Consider the following 22,848-nt stretch of genomic DNA (forward strand, 5'->3'; position numbering starts at 1 on the left):
GCCCCCCCAGGCCACAGCCTCCCCACCTCTGACACCTTGAGCCTTTAGCTCATTGTAGGCCAATCCCCTGCACTCCTCCCCGACCTGAGCTGGGGCCCAGATAGCGCTCCCCGCTTTCTCTAGGGCCCCACCCAGCAGGTGCTCCTTCAGTATTCACCAAGAGGGGCTTTCCCCGGCATCTCAAATGCGTCCTCTGCCTGCCTGCTGAGGACTGGCTTAGGAAACCTTCCCTGGGGACCCGACATGCAGTCAGAGCCTCCCTGGGGTATGGGTCCTCTGGAAGCACCAATGGGTCTGGGGTTTCTGGAATGGCTGAGGCTGAGCCCACGCACTTACACATGTGGGCAGGAAAATTTTCACAGTTAGGGTCCCCTCAGCTGGAGCCTCTCCCCGGGGACCCGAGGGGCTCCTTGCCCACAGGGGCATACGTGAGGCGCAGTCTCTCTGCCACCTGGAAGCCATAGTCCAGTGGGATGAGTACACCCCGAGTCAGAGAGGGTGGAGAGGCTGGGAAATACCCCATTCTTGCAGTTCCTCTCCGTGCCTGAAACCCCAGCCGCAGGACAGCTGTCTGCGCAGAGTCAAGAAGGAATCTTTTTACGGGGAAGCGGCTGCCTCTGCGCCAGTCAGCTCCTGTCTTTTGCGGTGTGCTGGTAGGATCCGTCTGGCAGCTGGCTGCTCCCGGGCATCTGGCCGTCCACGGTTCAGCGGGGCTGGTGACAGGCTTCGTGCCACGTTGCGACCAGCAGTTCAGATGGCCTGTGGAAAGGGACCCCACACTTAGGTTTCCTGATCCTGCTCGGAAGGGTGACCGTGGGTCTGGGAGGCACAGGTCCCATGTCAGGAAGAGAAGAATCCCGGAGACTCTCTGGGCTAGAGTCAGGGCCGAGGCCTCCATTTTGCTGATGAGGACACGGAGGCCCGGAGGCGTGGATACTCACGGGGGTCACACAGCAGATCCCGGCAGGGCGGGACCATGCCCATGCCTCCTGCCCCCCAGTCCTCGATCATTTCTGCTGCTTCCAAGTGGACAGCTCAAGCACACACCACCCTCACACGCACACTGGTCCATGGCACGTGGGGACACACACACGTGGGCGTGGAGGGCATTCTCAAGTCTGGGTGGTCCTGCTTAGGCCTGGGGACTCTCGGAGGGGGGGGCGGGGGCTCCTCCGCGGAGCCGCTTCCTTTCCCTGGTAGGAGGGCCGAGGCTGCCTGGAGTAAGGAAAAGAAGGAGGGAGGGCGGGAGGAAGCCATTGTTTTGTGTATTGTTTCTTGTCAGGAAGATGAAATGGCTTCTGGGAGCAAATAAAGGACCCTCTGAGACCTGCTGCTCTCTGTCTCACTTAAGGGGCCTCCCTCCTTTCTTCTCCCTGTTTGGCTGCCAGTACTGGCACCTGTGTGTGGGTGTGCGACACACAGACGCCCCCCACCCCCACACCCAGAGCCCACCTCAGTGAGAGATGGGACCCTGCGTGGTAGGGATTCTCAGAGTTAGCCGAGCTGCATCTGGCCAGTACACAACCAGTTTGTCTGAATGTCCTACATGGGCTGGAAAAAAGTATATATTCTCAAATTTTGGGGTGCAGGGTTTTACATATTTTCCTTAAACCAAACTTGTTCATTATGTGGTTCAAACCCTCCCTGTTTATGCTATTTATATGTTTTGACTGTTTTATTCCATCGGTTTCTAAGAGAGGGTTGTTAAACTCACTTTGGTGGTAGATTATTCAGGTTCTTGAAATTCTGTCAATTTTTTGTGTCATTTATTTTTAGGCTTTTTTTTTGGTGCTTTAAAGTTGAGAATTTTTATAGCCTTTTGATAGACTTGTCGTTTAATTATTATGTAATAAATTTCTTAACGTCTAAGGGAAAGGCGAGTCATGCCTGGATACGTGTGGTTACCCACAGATACTGCAGACACTGATCTATGAAGACACATGGACGTACACGAAGCCTTGAGTACCCAGAGTCACATGCACACATGAATGTCCATGGAGGGATGATGCCTGTGTGTGGGTGTGTGAAGCAACCATGGAAGGCTTCCTGGTAGTGGTGGTGGGTTTTGGGAGAGGAAGGTTACCAACCCATGTAGTTCTGGACAGTCAGGTTTTAAGGGCTCTGGACAGTCAGGAAGGGACATCCTGGAGATCCCAGGGCAGGGGTCCTGTTCCTGTGGACTCAGAGAGCTTGACATGGCACCAGCATCCCCCCTGCCGCCCCCTCCCCCCACACACTCTGCTCATTTTGCATGAAAAATGGTGTCTCTGGGGCGAGCAGGGGCTGGGATGCTTAGACCTGGTTAAGAACTGCAGGAGGGGATAAGCTTGTCCAGGCCACATCTGCGAGGGGCGGGTGGGGATGCGGGGCATATGAGGCAGGAGACACTTAGAGCAATGGCTGGATCCATTAATCAGCATGGAAGGGCTGATTTCGGGACTCCTGCCAGCTAGCAATTAGGCCCACCCTGGAGAGCAGAGGCCGGGCGGGAGGAGGAGCTCTGAGCTGAGCGCTCAGATGCTCAGGCTCAGACACGAGGGAGTGGCAGATGCGAGTGTGATGGTCATCCATACCAGTGGCCCAGCCTCACCTCCACGGAGCCTGTCCTAGCATCGGGCAGCCTCACCCTCCTCTCCATGCCCCGGTGCAGGAGGGTCCCTCCCCTTCTGCCTGCGCCCCAGTCCTGGGGGTGAGATGAGAAAGAACCAGAACAAAGCCACACGTCTCCTCACGGCTCCTGCCCCTCCGGCCCTTTCCCATTGCCTCAGGATAGGCCCATTGCCTTTGAACCCCGGCCTCTCTGAAGACTAGACAGGGTCATTTAGATCTATTTTACACATGGGGAAACTGAGGACCAGCGGGGTGAAGGCCCATGGTCACGGTCCAGCAAGTCGGAGGGTCGAGACCTGAGTGCAGGGCTCCTGCCTCCAGGCCTTACCTCGGGGTGGGGAGAAGAGTGGGCATTGCCCAGAGGGCTGGCCGGGCCGAGGGTGCAGCTCTGGGGTCAGCCAGGAAAGGAAGGCCCAGAGCTGGGGCTGCACCACCGCGGCAGGGATGTGAGTCACTTTCCCCGTGACCCGGAGCTGCAGACAAAGGCGGGAAGAGAATTGTTCTCGGAAGGTGGCCTCCGCGTGGGGCCGAGAACGTCCGGAGGGTGGAAGAGCGCCCCCCACCTAGGCTTTTGCATAAAGCCCTACTGTCTTGGACACAGCCCCCTACTCTCGGGATGAGGTTCAAGTTCAGGCTCATTCGGACACACCAGCCCTGCCTGGGAGAAGGCAGCCGGCATCGCCACAGCTGGGCATGCTTGAGAGTGGGCCTCTGCTGACGTGGCCCAGCTCCCCTATGTGAGCGCACCTGGCCCCTGAGACCCCTTCGTGGGGAGGGTGCAGGGGCTCCCTCGGGAGCTGCAGGAGGAGGCCTCCAGTGACTTCATGGCAGCTCCCATTCCTTTCCTTTTCCATGAGTCATGTTACTAAAAGTGGCCCAGGAGCAAGTGGCAGCCAGACGCTGGTGGTGGGGCCTATGTGGCTGGAGAGGGGGAGGGGCCGGGCCGGGAGGGAGAGGGAGGGGCAGACAGGGTGGGCGGGGCCAAGAAGAAATAGGAGAGACGCTGGACCAGGGGCAAGACAGATAGACGCTGGACCAGGGGCAAGACAGATAGACGTGGGGAAGGACACAGAGGGTAGGGGCACCAGGGGGAGGCACAAAGGAGGGAGGGACAGAGGGAGCCAGCTAACTGAGGAGGACCCTCCAGGCTTTGGGAGTTTTAGATGTAGCCAGGGATCAGGTAGAATGTTCTGGACTTTTGGGATATGAAGCAATGTGTCCAGCTGGGTCCTCCCACCCATTTGCTTCTCTTCTCTTATTACTGTCCCTGAGTGTCCCTGACCATCTCCTCCCATGCCTGGGCCTCGCCTCTCACGTGTGGCTTTGGTACCACTCTGGGGGTACCAAAGCCACACGTGAGGGTGGTACCCCCAGCAGATGCCCACCACGCCCAGGTATCTCGGCAGGTACCAAAAGCCCAGGTGGCATTTCCTCAACAGGTGTGAGAGGAGACAAGGCCTGATGTCCTCTAAGAGCGGTGTGTGCTTGGGTAGGGTCTGGCCCGCTCTGGGTCCCGCCAGGGGCTGCTGTGGGCCTGGCCCTTGGTGCTTGAGCCTGGGGGCCCTGGGACACAGTCCCCACCTGCCCCGCTCATGGAGCCTTGCTGTCCCTCTCCCCTGCAGCTGGCCCCTGGCGTGAACTCAGGCCAGGGCCTGGGCATCGAGATCATCGGCACCCTGCAGCTGGTGCTGTGCGTGCTGGCCACCACTGATCGGAGGCGCCGTGACCTCGGGGGCTCAGCACCCCTTGCCATAGGCCTCTCTGTGGCCCTGGGACACCTGCTGGCTGTAAGTGGGGGTTCTCCCCAGGTGGGGGTCGGGATGGAGAGAGCAAGTCCAGACAGGGGCTGTCAGGGTGTCCTGTACTGGGCAGGGGAAGGGACCACCCACTGGGCTCATTCCATGGGGGGCAGGAGTCAGCTCTGTGCAGCTGCAGGATAGGTCCTGCCCAGGAGAGGGGAGCACAGGGACCCCCTGACTTTCTTTCTGGGTCCGTGCGCCCCCCTCTTTCTGGTTCTAATTGCCACCGGTCTGTCTTTTTCTCTGTGGGCCACTCTCTCTCTTCCTCTCCCTGTGTCTCCCCTCCCTCTGCCCGCCCGCCCCTTCCCCTTCGCAGATCGACTACACTGGCTGTGGTATTAACCCTGCCCGGTCCTTCGGCTCGGCGGTGATCAGCCACAACTTCAAGGACCACTGGGTAAGGGTGCAGGGCTGTCCGTGGGGGTGGGTGCCTAGGGAAGGCCTGACTTCGACATCCTCTTCCATCACAGAGGCTCTGGGAGGCAGCCAGGGCAGGGGGCATCAGGACACTGAGACCTGAGGCCAAGGGGCCGGCGTGGCCGTGCCGTGGGCGGTGTGGGCCAGGCCTCCCCTCCCAGCTCAGACCTGCCCCCAGTCAACCCGGCTCTGCGGTGGAGAGCGAGCCCGAATCCTGGCTCTGCTACTCTCTGATTGGCCATGACCTTGGGCAGCCCGCTGGCCTGCTTGGTGCCTGTTTCTCGAGCTGTGACACGGGGATGTGGTGTCACCTACTTGCCTCCCGGGTTGCTGGGAGGACAAACTGGCCTCACGACCTGTGAGCCGAGTGCTGCAGAGTCAGCGTCCCGTGGGCTGCTGTCTTCACGGTCGCCGTTTCTGTTCCCGGCCAGCCTTTTACCAAACTAGTGTCTGTGGCCGTCCAAAGCTGGGGCAGGGCGGTGGCCGCCCTCGAGAGGGGGCTGGTGTGACCCTGCCAGGCACGCTGGGCTAGGGCACACCGAGGCAAGGAGATGTCCACTGCCACAGTCCCGGCTTGGGCCGGTACTTGCGGTAGGCGGGGACTCGAATCAGGATGTTGGGGTTCAGCACTGCTTGTCTCCGCCCCAGGTGCAGGGGGAAGAGAACTCATGCAGTGTGGCGGGAACTCGGGGGCGGGGGCTTTCACTGGGGCCCCGAAGGGCCGGCCGGACGTCCTCTGAGCACGGCCTCCTCTGTTCCTAGATTTTCTGGGTGGGGCCGTTCATCGGGGGAGCCCTGGCCGTGCTCATCTACGACTTCATCCTGGCCCCACGCAACAGTGACATCACAGACCGCATGAAGGTGTGGACCAGCGGCCAGGTGGAGGAGTATGACCTGGATGCTGAGGACATCAACTCCAGGGTGGAAATGAAGCCCAAATAGAGGGGGCCTGGCCCAGGCATCCACGTGGGGGGCAGGGGTAGGGGCGGGCGGAGGGAGGGGAGGGGTGCATCCATATTGTAGACACTCTGACAAGCTGGCCAAAGTCACTTCCCAAAGATCTGCAGGACTTGCGTAGTCAAGCCCGACTTGAGGCTGTTTCTGTCACTTTCTCTTTCTCTGTTTCCTGGCCTCGGGCCTTCCTGGAGACCAGATTTATCACTCAGCCACTCCCTTGAAGTCGCAGAGGAGGTGAAAGAGAGGGACCCATCCTAATTAGTCGTCCCCTCAGAGTGTGACTGGAGGTATGCCAGAAAGCGCCCCTCGTCCCAAAGTTGCTCACCAACTCACCTGCCGCAGGTGCCTGAGGTTTCACTGTTATTGCTTTGTGCCTTTGGGCATGGCCCTCTTTCTTGTAACGTGCACTTTGTCCCAAGGGTGCTTCGAGGGGAAGACACCCCAGGAGGGGCCGCGCTGGGGGCACGTGGCGACAAGCTCTGTCCATGCAGCTTGCCTTGCTTCCGGCGCCCTCCCTTGGATGTGCTGCATAATCTTGGCATCATCCTCGTCTTGGGGCCACACGGACCCCATCTGTAAAGTGGCGGGGATAGGGAGAGCTCAGGGGCCTGAGGCACCTCGCTAGAATCTTGTAAGCGTAGCCGCACCGTGGGTTCTGGAAGACATAATCTGGACCGATGCTGCTTCTTGTGCGGGCCCTCACCCCAAGTGCCTAGCTAGCTGCACCTGCGCGTCTGTGTGAACTCGTGTACATGAGCTCGCATGTTTCAAAGCAGCAAGCAACAGACAATTGAGCCGTTGGAGGTCCCCACTCCTGGGGGAGCAGGACTGATCCTTCTGCAGTGGCTTCACCAGACAGGGTCTGCTGCTCCAGGACAAAGGCCATTTAGAGGGCGAAGGAGAGAGGCATGCCCACGTTTCTTCATCGAGTTTTAGTTGGTCTTTTCTACCTATCATTGCATCATCTTGCTCATTATTCTGTTCTCTACTTCCTCCTGCCAGTGTAGACACAGGTCACTGTCAGGCAGGTGTGTGTTTATTAAAAAGCAGGTGTTTATCTGAAGCCCCCGGGATGGGGACAGGTGACCGTGATGCAGCTCAGCCCATGGGAGTGGTTATCTTTGCTGGACCCCCCCGTGTGGGGAGGTGGTTTCCAAGTCCCCAGCTGATCCTGAGCGGGGAGGAGGAGTGGATTCTTCCTTATCGCTGAGCTGCTGCTGGTCGGGGGCATTTGGGGGCAGCTGGGTGACCTGCACAGGCTCCCTGTGTGATCCAGGCCACTGCCTTCCCTCCTCGCTTTCCTGGAGGGAGAGTTGGCCTTGACTTGATGAAGGAGCTATGGCCACAGCCCAAGTACAGTGGCAAGCACGGTGTCTGTTTTAGGGGCAACTGTCTACACAATCATTCAAGCCCACCAGGGCCAGAGCAGGTTCCCCCATGGGCCCACAACGATGGCAAAAGCACCTGGATATCCAGAAGCAGCAGGACGACCAGGGGGCCCTTAACAGTTGCCGACCCATCACGACATCTGCACAGGGACTTCTAACCCACTTAACAGATAAGAAAGCTGAGGCCCAATGTCCCACAAGCAGATCGTGATTTGGCCAGGCCTAGCACCTCTGGCCCCTCTCATCCCCAGCTTCTCGGTTTCTGCCCAGGCAATGGCCAAGGGCCAGGCGGGCCGAGGGTTGGTCGTGCTGGAGGGGAAGGAGCCAGACCCACGCCCTGCCCGGTCCCTGCCACCGCACACAGGACCCCGCTCTGTCTGCTCTGCACATGTGTCTCTTCAGAATTGGAATCTCATTATATGATAAGAAAATAAAGAATGACTTGTAAGGTCACCCAGGTTTCCTGCAGTCGATTTTCTTCTCTCATCGCTGTGTTTCTACCGGGGATCTTGGGGTCCGAGAGCCGATCTGGACCCACTTCTTGGGGCCCAGTCTGAAGGGGAGCCACTGCCTGTCTTCCTGCCTCAGCGGGTGGACACAGCTCCAGCCCAGAATCCATCTGGGGGACACAGGGTCCTGCCAAAACTGGGGCCATTTTTTATTCTGGAGTGTGAAGGGGTGGGGGCGAACAGGACTAAGGGTGACAGCCCCATTAGTCCCCTGCCCTCCTTGGAGCAGGGCCTGGGGCGCACCAGGGACTGCCCAGGTGTCCCTCCCTCTGTCCCTCCACTCAGGTTTCTGATTCTACCCACACCTGTGCCGGGTGCTGGGGCCCAAGGCCCATCAGAGCCGCGAGAGGCTCGTGCCGGGAGCAGGTGATGCTTAGCTGGCTGGGGCAGCGTGATCCGCAGGAGCTGAGAGACAAAGAGCAGCTTGGTTCCTGAGGCCTCGTGGGACCCTGCGCTCCTGTCACTAGACACATTCAATGAGGACGTGCGTTTTCCCTGGAGGGGTCAGAGAGGAGGGGTCAGAGTGGGCTAGCCTCTGCCCGGAAAGGTCCCCTCTGCCTGCTCCTGCCTTTCCGCCCATCCCTGTAGCCCCAAGGCCAGTGTGGGCTGAAAACAGCCCCGTCCAGGCCTCTCGAACTCACGAAATCCCTCCCCACTTGCGGCTCCCCCAGTGTGGGGCGTAGCAGGTGTGCGTGTGTCCTCATTCAACAGAGGGGGGTGGACACTCAGGGACATGCCCCAACGTCACAGGACGAGCCTACGTCAAGCTGACGCGGTGCCCCCAGTGTGGGGCATAGCAGGTGTGCCTATCCTCATTCAACGGAGGGGGGTGGACACTCAGGGACACGCCCCAACGTCACAGGACGAGCCTACGTCAAGCTGACACTCAGACCCAGGCCCCTGTTGTCCCCTTCAGCCGCACACACTCAGGGTTCATTCTCAAAGCGGGGACAATGACTTTGGGAAAGTGAGTGCTCCATAACAGGGGACAGGCCATATTCCAGTAGGCAGGCTTGCACCTTCCACGGAGGCCGAGAATCCAGGAGGCTCTGAGAACTATCCACCTTCTGGAAGTCTCCCTCGGCACACAGGCCAGTGTCACCATGGGTGACGGCTGAGGAAGGAAGGAGTGTCTGGGAAGGTCCTTGCACCCCAACACTGCCCCTAAGAGACACACGGTTCCTGACTCCCTCTGGCGGAGGACGGCTGATGGTAAGGCGGAGGGGGCCAGGCAGGGCCCGCGGACTAGGTTACCTTCGCGAAGCCTGAGTCAGAGCCGCCGGAACAGACTTTCCTCTCCCGGTGTGCACCGGGCTGCCTCAGCCCACACAGACTTCCTGTGCATCTCCCAGGCTGAGAATAGGCTGGTATGAATGGGATCGTGATGGCCAGGCTATGGAAACAGGATATGGGCTCGCTCACGGCCACCCAGGCCTGGCGGTGAGGGAGTGCCGAGGCTCTCTCTCGCAGCCCCTTTTGTCTTGTCTCCTCGTCTCGTCCCATCCACCCAGATGTGACACTAGGACCCCGGCCACTCCCATCTCAGCCTCTGCTCTTCCTTTGCATGCAAGCAGAGCCTTTCTTATTGTTTAGTTGTAACTTCTAGAATCCTAGTGCCAAGAGACAAGGCCTGAAAAAGAAATCCGGGAGCTGGTATTTCCTGAGAACCTACTATCTGTGCAGAACTCTCCTGGGACTTCACACACAGTCTCTCTAATCTTTACAATGTCTTTGGAAGGTGGAGATGATTGCCCCCATTTGTCGAAAATGCTGAGGTCCCTGAAGATGAAATGATTCGTCTGAGGTTAATGGCAGAATTGGGATATGAATTTGCTCTGCCTGTCTTCAAAGATGGAGATCTTTCCACAACATGGCAATATTGGTCATTATGTCATAACCTCCACAAAATGTAGCTGTGGGCCTGCTGGACAGCTGGGCTTCCGATGCCTGTAGGGTGTTTAGAAGGAGGGGGAAAAGAAGAGAAAAGCTGGCTGAAGGAAACTCTAGCACCAGGAGAAGTGCTGTTCTTTCCGGGGCCAACTGGACATAGTGTCTGCTTGAGACACATTGGCACCACCTGGCCCCAGGCTGCTCCCCTGGCACTGGCCTTGACCCAGACTCCCCAGTTCCCTCCAGTCCTGACTGCCCCTCTATCTGGCAGAAAAATGTGCTCATTCAAGGTCATCCTCTCCCACTAGAGTCAATGAGAAAGGGAAGGGCAATGCCGCACGCTGAGGACCATTAATGCAGTAGAAAAGGCCCTCATACCCATTCAGGTCTGGGGGCAAAGGTTTTGGGACCGGGCTGTCCCAGACTCCCTGTCATCTTCCAGCCTGTGGGTTTGGTTCCTCAGGTACCCCGTTTCCCAAAGGTCATCCCTCAGTCTGCTCTGCTCATATTCTGTCCAGCCCAGAACAGAGGAGAGGTTTGGGTGGGATAACTGGAACTGGGGTGGGGCTTGTGAAGCAACGAGAGCCCTTGTCAGTTTTGTTTATCACACTTTAATGGAGAGAGTAAATTTCCTGGAAAATTCCATGACAACCTTTACACCGCGGCTGCCAAGCATTCAGGCGACTACACACGTGAGGTGCAGTGATTGGGGGCGCCTGTCACCTGTCTACTCAGTTTCTGCTGAGACTAGACAGCAGGTCCCTTCCTCCTCTGGACCCCCCTATGTGCACACGAGATGTGCACAAAGAGGTGGCTGGGCTGGCCTGGAAGGCCACACCCCTCTGCACTTGGCCCAGAAGGAAGCAGAATGTAACCCAGCAGTTACTGAATCCTAGAGTGTTTGTCTCTCCCATTAAACTCGCCAGAGCAACAAGTTCTGCTCCCATAATGGCCCCACCTGTTCTGAGACTTCTGGGAAGGCCGGCTCTCATCTCGCGATTCTCCTGACCCCTGTAGAAGGAACGTCAGCCAGAGCTCCGTGATGAATGTTCGGATCAACCAGACGTTGCCTTTCAGCAACACATATATATGACCTTAAGCCCTGGGTCAATCAGTCCTGAGTTTTTAAACATCCAGGAAGCTGGGATCCTTGGAAACCCAAATTTCCCTTCTGATATTTCCCTCAAGGGGATTCTTTTTTCCAGGCCCTGAGAAGTACCAAGAGGTCCATAAGGGAAGAATGGGCCTTCAAAGCTGCCCTGGACTGGGGTGAGTCAGCAGGTCAGACACAGATGCCATGAAATCTAAGTAGGGCCTGTGCCTCTGGTCCTGATCTCAGCATCTTTATATACCTCAAAAGCCCATGTGGGCTCAAAGAGGGACAAAATATATGGGTATGGATGGCTTCAAAGCAGCCATTTGCCACTTGGTCCCAAGGACCACGACGCCTTTTGGGGAACTGGTAAATGTAGGGAGGGTTCTCCCCCTTTTGGGGTCCCCAGGCTGGGCCTCAGTATTCTTGGAAACGAAGCCAGGAGCTGGTCTGGAAAAGCACTAGAGGGACGAGTGCCAGGGCCCCCTGCCTTTGGTGTGGCCCGGCTTTGGTGCTGACCCATTTGGATTTTTCCATCACTCCTGTAGGTTACACCTTCACTGGTCAGGAACCTCTCGAGGAGGGAGATAGTGATTAATGTTTTATGGACGAGCTGCTGGGCATGACTCTTTGTTTTCTTTAGATTTAGAATACAATGAGGACGATGAATGGAATTTGCTGCAAGCTAGAGACCAGGGTAAGGCCATTCTTGGAGGCTGAGGACCCACAGGTGGTGGTGTTTACTGTCCCTAGTGCTGAGAAAGGGGCAATTCTGGAGGTAGGGAAGGCTTTTGCTTACAGGGCCATCATCGCCAGCCCTTGAGAGATAGTTCGGCCAATGCATTGGGTCCTGGTATACACAGAGGCCACTGGTGAAGAGTACCCAGAAATTTAATGAGCTTGTTCTGCTTAGATGACTTTACCTCATTCCAATAACATCACATTTTCTGCACATAGGGTTTTGCTTATTTTTCTGTTCTTTCCAGCATATTGATGAGGAACGAGGTGAGGGCATGATCGACCTTCTGCCACATGGGTCAGTCCAGCCTCACTGGGTTCTTAAATATTAAAATACTTCCATCTGTTCTGAGTTCCTCAAGTGCCCTTCCTCCCTCCTGTCTGGCCTCCGCGGCCACCCTGGTCCTTCTCCAGTTTCCCGTGGACACTCTACAGCCCAGTATTTGAAGGGTAACTCCGTCATTGGCAGTTGGGCCCTGGGGCCGATGCGACATGACAGTCGTGGGTAGTTCTGGTGGACTGGTGCCCTTGCCTCATGGGGCTGTTATGTATTTTGCACATCAACCCTGAGTGGGAACCAAAGCATTGAATGCATATATACAAGAGAGGTGTCCATCCAGTGAGGTCCAAGTTAGAAAAAGTGTGTGTGTGTGTGTGTGTGCGCGCGCGCGTTTGTAGAATTTAGCCCTGTAGTACAGTATTCTCACTCATGGGACAGCGATGGCACAGCTTTGCGTAAAGACAGACTGAGGGCTCTGCCAGTTCCTGCAGCCCAGCCCATGACCGATTCCTGCCATATGGTCAAAAGACTGGAGAAACGTCCTCTGCCCACAGTTGTGTTGTTACCAAGATATGTCACCACCAGGTGCTATACCCAGTTTGCCTGAAGCCAGCTTGTCCCCATGTGGAATGGCAGCTTGAGAAGGCTGGCCTGGCTTGTGTTCATTTAGGGAGAGCTGGCAGACATTTTTCTACAAGCTGGTCAATAAGAACATAGATCTATGATTTGGAGGGAGAAAGTATTGTCTTTTGGGAGAAAAGAACGAAAGAATGTGAGAAAGAGAGAAAGATCGAGAGAGACCGAGATGGGTTCTCAAGGAATTCAATGAATGAGTCCAAACCAAAAAAAGCACACACCCAAGGAGTTAATGACTATGACACATTCTCCAGGATGGGAGTCCCGCTCAGGGCCGCCTCGGACATTTTTAAGTGGCCATGATTGCCCCGGCACCTTATTTAACATGAGCTTCATCTTTTTTTTTAAACCAAGCTTATATTTTTCATAATGCAACTTAAACAGATATAAAAAACTTCTGGCTTTAAGGAATTCAGATAGCAAACCCAAACAAACTATAAGACCAATAAAATTTTAATCATCTGAGTTAAAAAGTGACCGCGGAGGGGAGTGCCCAGGTTATGCCAGAGGTTAACACATTTCGAATATCACTTTAGTAGGTGTGTGTGATATCAAGTTCTTGAAGTAAGAATCAGTGACGTCTGAGCTGACAACGGATTGTACAGACCATAGCCTGCCAGCGATGACGTGACAAACTCACAACTTTTGGGTTATTTGTTTGATCTCTAGGGAAACACGCCTTAAACTTAGCTTGAGTTTTCGAACATATGAGGGCACTTAACTCAGACCCACAGAGTGGAAGGCATCTGTGAGTTCCAGGCAGTCGGTGTCAAAAAGCAAGTTGCTGGGGGTCTGGTGGAGGCCCGGCCCCCTTCTTCTGCCTCGCAAAGTTGGGTCTCTTTGCTTAAATAGATCACCCATGAGGTGTTTTTCTTTTTAAATTTCGTTGTTGATTTTTGGATTTTTTTGGTCAGTGAGAAATTTTTTTTTTTTTTTTTTTTTGCAACGAGAAGTGCATACTTACTTAAATCACGCATTTGTTAAGAATGCTGGCCACTCCTATTTTCCTGTCTCGTGCTTCCTCGGCTAACATTCCTCGTGCAGTTAGGCACGAGGACGTGAGTTCCATGTTTAAGAAGATGCGGTGAGAATGAAGCTAGTTTTGTGTCTCCATCAAATCGCCGACCGAAGCTGGTTTTGGAGGCGGCCTCTCCCACAGTCGCAGGAGTTCCTGAGTTCCTGAGCCCCGTACACCTGTGTCTTTTGTAACACACGGCTCTCGAATTCCAGCAGGCCCCTGGCACGCGCCCACTGCCAAGCATGCCGAAATAAGCATTCGTGACTTCTTATTCTAACATCCTGTGCATCCAGCCGCGTTCCTGGGCCTCAGCAGCACAGACACGGACCCGCAGGAGTTCCTGAGCCCCGTACACCTGTGTCTTTTGTATCCCGTCTCGTTTTACCCCTCCCCCCTCCTCCCCTCTGCAGACTTGGAGGCGTGTCTCTGCTCCACATTCTGCGAGAGGGTTCATGACTTGATAACGACGCTGTTCAACTGTTGGTGACATTCCGGGAGTCAGTGATGCCCCCAGATCGTGGCCGAGGGCCAAGTGACACCTTCCATCCGAGACGAACTCCAAGAATTTCAGGGGCTGGCAGTGACTTCTTGGGCTGGGAGGAGCAGTGGCATCTGCCTCCAGGAATGTGGAGCTTAGAGACACCGAGCCCAGGAATGTCTCCAGAACATTCTGAGAGCTCCCAGCTCCCTGCCCATTTCTCTCCTCTCTAACTGTGAAGCCGCCGCAGGCTGCCTTCAAAATCTTCAAGTAGATTTTCTGGTGTGAAAATCCTAGAGAGTTAGATTTGAAATGAAACTCAGCGGCCTGAGACTTTTCCAACAGGTGCCGTCCACGTGCCTGGCTAAGGCCTGAGTGAGTGGACTTAGGTGAGTCACCTGGCCTTAGGTGAGTCACCTGCCCTCTGTGGTCTTCACAGAGTGAGAGCCCGAAGTTTCTGGAGCTGTTGACTGGTTTTCACAGGAGATGAAGTAAGTCTGGAAACCATATTGCCCTCCGGAAGATTAACCATAGTAGAGGCTCTGACAAGTCCTGTAATACAAAAACTCACTTATGTAAGCCAGAGTTCGCCAAACTTCTTTGTCCACAGGACTGTCTTTTGGAAGCCACTTGTATTGCTATTTCAGAGGATTGCTTTTCTACGGAACACATACTTTAAATGTTGGCCTGAGCATTATATTTGAGGGCCCCTAAGCTTTTAAATTCCTCTATTTAAAACCTCAGAGTGGCTTGGCTTATCAAAACCATTTTGATAATGGGAGGGAAGAGGATGAGAGAGAAGATCTGAGTTCAGAGCGAGGGTGCTGGAGTGCGGGGGGAAGGGGAGGCAGATAGCGTGTGCGTGTGTGTGCGTGTATGTGTGTGTGCACGTGTGTGTGCGCGCGTGTGTGTGCGTGTGTGTGCGCGCGTGCGCATGTGTGTGCGCGTGTGTGCGTGTGTGCGTGTGTGCGCGCGTGTGCGTGTGTGTGTGTGCACGAGAGGAACAGAGGGAGGAAGTGGGGGAGAGACCTGTTGAGAGAGAGAAACAGCCGGTTTCCGAGAGAGGCAGAAAGATTACCAAGGTTGAGAGACCCAGAAAGAGAGGAGGGGTTGGGGGGCCGTGTTCAGTCTGGGGGATGGACGGGAGGACCTTCCTCCTTGCCGTGACTCTACCTCTGGGCGCATCATTGATTAATCCCTGTCCTGCTCTGTCCTGCCACCCTGGGGAGCTTGTCCGGGAGCCAGCGACTGGTGCCTGGTACGACCAGAGAAGGCCTCCAGGAACGGAGCCTCCGTGAATCATTGACTGGCCCTCCGATGCGCTGGAACCAGCTGGGGCTGGTGTCCCTGCCCACCTCCTGGAGCCGTGGGTCAAGGTGGCGCAGGCCGGGGGGGAGCCCACGCTGGGCCAGATCCTCGTCCGGAGCCTCCTGAAACAGGATGACCCATGGTGGCCAGGCCGGGTTTGGCTCACGAGGCCACCAGAGCTGCCAGAGCCAGCAGAAGTGGGATGAGCACTGAGCTGGGAGTCGGGGCCCAGAGTTCCAGGCTGGTCTCTGCCACCTCCTTACCGAATCCTTTCGCATTTCTGCGCCTCAGTTTCCCCTTCTGTACAGTGGGGATAGAATTTGAGAGTCCCGAGAAGTCCCCCGCAGGTCTAGGATTTTGCCCCAAAGCTTTTCAAAACCTCGGGCCTAGAAGCTTCTCCCCACAAACTGTCCTTGGGGTCTCACCACTCACACAGCCTGGCTCGTGTCTCGGCAGCTCTGTCCTGATGCCCCCTGGGCTCTGCGCTACTGTGGGGACGCACAGAGAGATGGAGGCCTTGGACTTGTCCCCAGAAGCTGCAGGATGCCTGGGGAGATCCGACGCCCCCCACGGCCGGGCTCAGCTTGGTCCAGCTCTGGCAGGGGCAGGACCTGCTGCACAGGCTGCCTGGGCCTCTTCTGTGCCCTGGGACCCATCTCGCTCAGTTTCTCCACAGCTCCGCCCTGGGAGGAAGCCCTCGAAGGGGTCACGGCGGGCTCTCACTGGGGCCAGGCCCCGGGCGACAGTGCTCACAACCCCTCTGCCCCTGCTGCTGGCCTAGAAGGCCCAGCTCGCCTGCCTGCCCGCGGGAGGAGGCGGCCTGTGGCAGCACTCAGCCGGACCCTCACTCCACACACCAGGGCTCCTTGCTGGAAACAGCATCCGGTTGCCTCAGCCCTACTTTGGGGAAGCCTGAGAGGCCGCTTCCCAGAGCTTAGCACTCCCCGGGGCCGTTTCCAGAGCCCTCCCCTCTCCCCACTGTCCCCTCATCCCCGTGGGCCCTGGTGGCAGATTCTGGGGCTTCAGGGGCTGAGGAGGGCGTTGGGAGGAGGGCCGGTGTGGCTCACTAGCAGGCCAGGCTGAGGAGAAGCTGCTGCTTGCTTGGGTGTCCTGGGACAGCTGTGGGGACCACAGGTGCTTGGTGTGAGGTTGCTGGGAAGCCCGAGAAGGGCTGGGGCATCAGGAGTTGATAAAGCGCCCCCTGCCCACTCACCCCTTCTATCACAGAGCTGGGAAACTGAGGACAGAGCGACGGGACCTGCCCCAGTCCCCTGGGGGCTCCGTGTCAGGGCGGGGACTAGAGCTCCTTCAGCTGCCGGGGTCTGCCTGGCCTCACCTGCAGTGGCCTTTTACTGGGGCCATTTCTTGTCCTGGCCTTGCCCTCTCCCTGGGGGGCAGTCCCGACCCACTGCTGCGAAGGCCTTTACAGCCGCCAGAAAGGCCCTGGGCCCAGTCGGCGTCCAAGGCGTGATTGCCAGGCCTCTGTTGCTCCCTCAGCTGCCCGCCCTGCACCCCACCAGTCACAGGGTGGGGGAGGGAGACACTGAACAACAGAGGTGGGAGGAAAGGGGTGTCCAGGGACCCAGGCTCTGCAGGCTGCACCTCGAGGGGCCGCCAGGGGTGCTGTTTCCCTAAGTGCCACATGGAGGGAACACAAGGTGGATAAAGAAATGGGGAGCATCGGCCGAAGGCACTGCTGGGGAGGAGGCCAGCCTGGGGTGCTCCAGGCAGGCTTCTTAGACTCGAGGCTCTTTGTGCCTGGGAATTTCAAGAGGGATCTGGGCTTCGGAGATCAGGAAACCTGGGCTGAGGTCAGAAGGGTAGAAGCCTCCGCGTGGTCAGTGAGGGGACAAGGGGAACCCCATTTGCGAAGTCCCTGCCATGCGTGGCACCGTGCAGGAACTCCCTGTATATTGTTGTGTTCGATACTCATCCACGAGCAGAGAGAGATTCCCAGGTCCATCCATCCGAGATACATACACTTACTGAACTCCTGCTCTGTGTCCGGCTGTGTTCTGGGCACTGGGCAGTGAACAAAATGGACAGTGCTGACCCTTTATAGATGAAGAAACTATAAATCTGAGAGGTTAGGTGACCCGTTCAAAGTTGCACAGACAGCAAGGGCAGAGAGGAGTCAGAGCTGTGGTCTGGGCCCAAGTTCTTCGGTCTGGTGAGGTCCAGGAAATGTCCAGCTGCCTTGTCCCGTGAGTGAGGGTGCGTCAACTCCCCTCTCTGGGATCCCCTCTCTCAACCTCCTCAGTCGACTTTGAGGGGCGTGGCTCCTGGGTGCGACAGCAGAAATTCCGCTTTTAAATAGGGACGGCTACCTATTTTTAAGCAAGTTCTCTGCACAGGGCCCTGCAGTGTCCATGGAGGGTGTGTGTGTGTGTGTGAAGATTCCTGAGCAGGGGAGGGGCATAGCAGAGCACCCCTGAACTTCGCTTGCCCTGGGCCCCTCCCCATTTTCCAGGACCTCTGGTTCTCTGGTTATCAGGGGAAGCACCTGAAGCTTTGGGTAAACAGTAGGGGCAGGCAGGGACACAGGGACATATGGTTTATAAATAAAGGGGCTGGGAGGGGCTGCGCCGGTTCGGGCGGGGAGGGCGAGCTGTAGGGAGAGGCCAGGAGAAGGCGTGGGGGACGTCCAGCTCCTCCTTGTACTCGCCACCTCCTCCCACCCTAAGGGTACCCCCATCACATTAGAACCCCTGTGCCCAGCCCAGAGGGGTCCGCAATGCTCCCTGAGGGGAACAAGGCTGTGGCCTCCGTGTGTTTACCAGGCTCAGCCCTGCCGTCTTCACCGTGCCAGGCCACCCGGCGTGCAAACTAAAGCACACGGTCATCACCGCAAGGTGCCCAGGGAACGGAGGGGTGGCAGCTGGGTGGGTAGATGGGATAGGGAGGAGGGGAGGGAGGGAAGGTGATTCTTCTGGGGAAGGGTGAGCAGGTGCGAGATATCTGTATCTCACCTGGAACGAATGTGACAGCTTCGTTTCCTGCTTTTCCCAGTACGCTTCCAATTTTTTTTTATCACATTATATACGAACATATTATACAATAATACGTGTAGCTTGGTAGAATGGTTTAGAATCTGAAATCGGTCTGCCAGGGTGAGAATCTGGGGTCTTATATCAGCTGTGCGATCTCCAACGAATCACTGGGGCCTCAGTTTCCTCATCTGTAAAATGGGGACATACCTCATACCGCTGCTGTGAGGAGTAAATGAGCTCACATCTGTAATGTGCTTATTAAAGGGTCCGACACATGCCAAACTCTGTATCAATATTAATGTTTAAAGAGGTAAATGATGAAGTTTAATAATATAATAAACATGCATGAGCCCATCACTCATCCACAGAACGAGAGCTTTTCCTGCCATTTGTGTCTAGCTATGTGCACCTCCCCTGTTCCCCGAAGAACCTTACAGGTGCCTACTATCCTGAATTTTGTTTGCCATTCCTTGGCTAAAAAAGAGAGGTTTTTATCATGCAGTGTATATACCTAATCCATCTACTGTTTAAGAGTCTTGTTTTGAGCTCCATAAGGATGGTGGCATATGGTAGATGGTTTTCTGGGGTGTTCCCACCATCTTTAGTTCCTGAGATTCATCCACGTTGTCGCCCATCGTGGGGAACTTGCCATGGCTGGATTCCCCTTGGTCCCTCTTTTCCTCTCCTGACCACTGGCTCTGGCTCCGCTGCAGCCAGGGAGAGCTTCGTGCCTCACAAAGCCCACCCTCGTCCTGCCCCAGCCTCGAAGCCCCGTGGTCTGCGCTTCCAGCACTCCACTAGCCCCTCCTCAGCCCCCAGCCCTGACTCTGTTCCCACCTGGATCCATGGCCACTTTCCATAGGCACAGTCCCTTCCCCTATTGCTCTGGGAGGAGCGGCTGGCCAGGTAGCATCCTAGCTTTGCTTCTGACTGGCTGTGTGACGCTGGGTCGGTCTCCTGTGCTCTTTGGGCCTCGGTCTCCCGACTCGTGAGGACAGTGGGTGAAGTGATTGATTCTTCCTCTGCAGTGCAGTCCTTCCTCTGCTGGACATGGGTGCTTTGCCTTATCCGGAAGGTGTGGGGAGCGGGCGCAGGTGGGACAGTGTATGTTTCCAGGGTGCAGGTCTGCTCTCCCCTCTCCCTGGGGCCCGGTGGGTGGGTACCTTTCCCCCTGATGCTCTCACAGTGCTTGGTGGCTCTGCTCCCAGCAACTTGGGTTTGTGTATAAAATCTCTTCGACACCAAATAAGTCATTGAAATTTTGAATCAGAATTTTACAGTGAATTACAGCATGCAGTTTGGACCACAGACAGCACTCAGGGCTGGGAGCCTGGAGTCCAAGGTCTGTTGTCCCGATGAGAACAATTCCCCGTGTCAACTCAGGCACCTCAGTTTCTTCTGCAAAATAAGGACAGTTATGCATACCAGGCACGTGCCAGGGACAGCTGGGTCTCTATCCTTCACAGCGAGTCCCTCTCATTGGGTCTGGCTGGAGGAATCTTGCTCCAAGGAAAGGAGGTCAAAGTCTGTGGTGAAGTTTAAAGTTTATAAGAAATAAGTTATCCATGCCCAAATCAAAGTACTTCCTTCAGTTGGAGGAAAACAAAGTGTCACATTGTTCTCATGTTGCCTGGCTGAAGGCCAGCACCCCTCCACACCCCTGTCCTTCCATACCTCACCCTGCCCTGTCCCCTATTTACAAGGTGCTCCTGTGGGGGCCGGAATTTCTGTTCAGCAGAAAAATCACTTTGCAATTGTCGGGTTGACCTAAAAGCCTTAAGGCAGAAACTTACTCGCCATTCAGAGCCCAAAGAATCTAAGCATCATTATTAGAAGAACCTCCAAGGATTTCGGCCTTGGTTTTCTTCGTGATCCTGACCATTGCGGAAGACTGAGCCCCCACCCAGCCCCACACTTAGCCCTGACCTTGACCCCCCAGTGTCAGCCTCAACCCTAGTCCACTCAAGACCCTAAATGGGTCGCAGAGTGAGCTGCAACCCTGGACAGAGGTTGAAGTCTGACGGTGAACCCAAGCAGAGCTGGGTCACAGGACTCTTGCAAGAGTGGCTGATGGCTCTGGGCAGTCCGTGCGCCTGCAGAGTCCCGGCTAAGTGGGGTGCCCTCTCAGAGGGCCGAGGCTGGGGACTTCTGTCTGTAGGGATCCGTTCGGAGGCGCCAGGGCCCCTGCTCCTGTGAGAGACTGTTTCCGTCTCTGGGGAAGGACAGAATCGGGGAGCAGGGCGAAGGTCTAAACCTCAGCCAGGGATAGGGGTTACTCTGGCCTTGCCCTGAATACCCTCTGCCTCCAACCCAACCCAGCAAGGCACATCCGGGCCAAAAATGCAGAAACAGCGGCTCCGCAAGGCGACAGGACCTCAGCCCCAGCTACGTATTTACGAGACGAGGGCTGCGAGAAGAAGCAGCAGTTGCTCAGCACGTCCACCAGGGGGCACTAGACACAGGCGAAAGCGTCGTGCTGTGGACGCGACTCTTAGAAGAACCTGTCCATCACTGTCCTCAGAGAAGAACCTGTCCGTCACTGCCCTCAGAGCCCACCTGCTAAGTGGGCAGACAGACTCGACCGCGATGACTCCAACACCCGCGCGTTGCAGGGAAAAACTAAACACTAGCGACTGTGATCTTTACATTTTTTTAATCGGTCAAGTACAGCACCGCTCCTTCTGAAGTCTACCGTCTTATAGTCACGCCGGTTTTCTTTCAGCTACGGTTTGCGTGGTACATCTGTTCCCATCGTTTACCTCTAACTCATCTGTGTTTAGATTTAAAATGAATTGCTCGTAGGTAGTGCATAGTCGGGTCCTGATTTTTCAATCTGACAATCTTTTTAATTGGGGCGAATAATCCATTTACATTTAATTTTTGATTGATATTGTTGGGTTTAACTCTACAGTTTGGCTATTGTCTCTGTTTGTCCCATTTGCTCTGTTTCATCCTTATTCCTTTTCTTCTTCTTCTCCTTTTTCAGTTAGTCAGTTTTTATATGATTCATTTAATCTCCAGTATTGGCCAATTAATCAGATCAAGGGTTTCCAATATATGTCTTTAACTCATTACAGTCTGCCTTCGAACTATGTTATACTGCTTTATATAGAATAAGAACTTTATAATCATACACTTACATTTTTCTGCTCCAATCTTTTTTGCTCTTATTTTCATTCTCTTTACTTCTTATATATACCATGAACCCTGTAATATATTACTAGTAGTTTTGCATTAAGTAATCAATTATTTTTTTCACTTAAAAACTATGGTAAAATACACATAATATAAAATTTACCATTTTAAGCATTTTAAGTGTACAATTTGGTGACATTCGGTACATTCAGAACGTTGTGCAACCATCATCACTATCTACTGTATTTCCAGAACTTTCATTATCACGGACAGAAACTTTGTCATCATTAACAGCTCCCCATCCCCCACTGCCCCAGACCTTGGTAACTTCTATGCTACTTTCTTTGTCTATGAATTTGACTACTCTAGATACTGCATATAAGTGGAATTGCACAGTCTTTGTCTTTTTGTGACTGGCTCATTTCACTTAGCATAATATGTCAAGGTTTATCCATGTTGTAGCATGCATCATTACTTTATTCTTTTTAACGGCTGAGTTGTGGCTGTAGACCACACTTCGTTCATCCATTCACCTGTTGATAGACACTTGAGTTGTTTCCACTTTTTGACTATTGTGACTAATGCTGCTATGAACATCGATGTAGTATGAGCATTGTTGGAGTCTCTGCTTTTAAGCCTTTTGTATGTATACCTAGGAGTGAAATTGCTGGGTCACATGGTAGTTCTATGTTTAATGTTTCGAGAAACTGCCAAACTGTCTTCCACAACAGCCGCACCATTTTACATTCCCATCAACATGCATAAAGATTATAATTTCTCAACATCCTCGTCAATGCTTGTTATTTTTCATTTTTTTAAAAATAATAAATATCCTAGTGGGTATGAAGTTATATCTCATAGAGGTTTTGATTTCTATTTCCCAAATGACTAACGATGTTGAGCTTCTTTTTATGTGTGTGTCATTTTTGGAGAAATGTCTACCCAAGACCTTTGCTCATTTTTGAATTGGGTTATTTTTTTTTCCTGTTGAGTTATAAGAGTTCTTTATATATTCTGAATATTACTCCTTTTTTGGATATATGACTTGCAAATATTTTCTCCCATTCCATGGGTTGTCTTTTCACTCTCCTGATAGTATCCCTTGCTCCACAAAAGTTTTTCATTTAATGACATCCAATTTATCTCTTTTTCTTCTGTGTCTTGTGTTTTTGGTGTCATATTTAAGAAATCATTGTGAAATCCAAGATAATGAGGATTTTCCCTTATATTTCCCACTAAGAATTTTATAGTCTTAGCTCTTGAATTTAGGTCTTTATTCATTTTGAGTTAATTTTGGCATATGCTGTAAGGTAAATATCCAACTTTATTTTTTACATGTGGATATCTAGTTTTCCCAAAACAATTAATTGAAAAGACTGTTCTTTCTCCCATTGAATGGTTTTGGTAGCCTTGTCGAAAATCATTTGACCATATATGTGAGGGTTTATTTCTGAGTTCTCTATTCTATTCCATTGGTTTATATATCTACCTTTATGTCAGTACCACACTGCTTTAATTATGGTAGCTCTGTAATAAATTTTGAAATCAGGGAATGTGAGTTCTAACTTTGTTTTTTCAAGATCGTTTTGATTTTTCAGTACC

At 54.2% G+C, this 22,848-nt stretch overlaps 1 protein-coding gene across 2 annotated transcripts in view; it reads left to right on the forward strand.

Annotated features, from left to right (window-relative positions):
* The window catches only part of AQP1 (aquaporin 1 (Colton blood group)), a 12,185-nt gene extending 4,561 nt beyond the window's left edge, over positions 1-7,624 (forward strand). The window contains exons 2-5 of one of the 2 annotated variants that reach the window (XM_015589539.2): positions 4,233-4,397; positions 4,726-4,806; positions 5,589-5,687; positions 7,167-7,624. In XM_015589539.2, the coding sequence (XP_015445025.1) occupies positions 4,233-4,397; positions 4,726-4,806; positions 5,589-5,687; positions 7,167-7,382 (561 nt within the window). In that variant the 3' untranslated portion in view covers positions 7,383-7,624. Of the gene's footprint in view, positions 1-4,232; positions 4,398-4,725; positions 4,807-5,588; positions 6,847-7,166 lie in introns of those variants that run through there. The other variant, XM_006912042.3, reaches the window with a different exon arrangement.
* Positions 7,625-22,848: the final 15,224 nt, after the last annotated feature.

This window comes from Pteropus alecto, unplaced genomic scaffold, assembly GCF_000325575.1.
Source record: "Pteropus alecto unplaced genomic scaffold, ASM32557v1 scaffold21, whole genome shotgun sequence".
Lineage (NCBI taxonomy): Eukaryota > Metazoa > Chordata > Mammalia > Chiroptera > Pteropodidae > Pteropus > Pteropus alecto.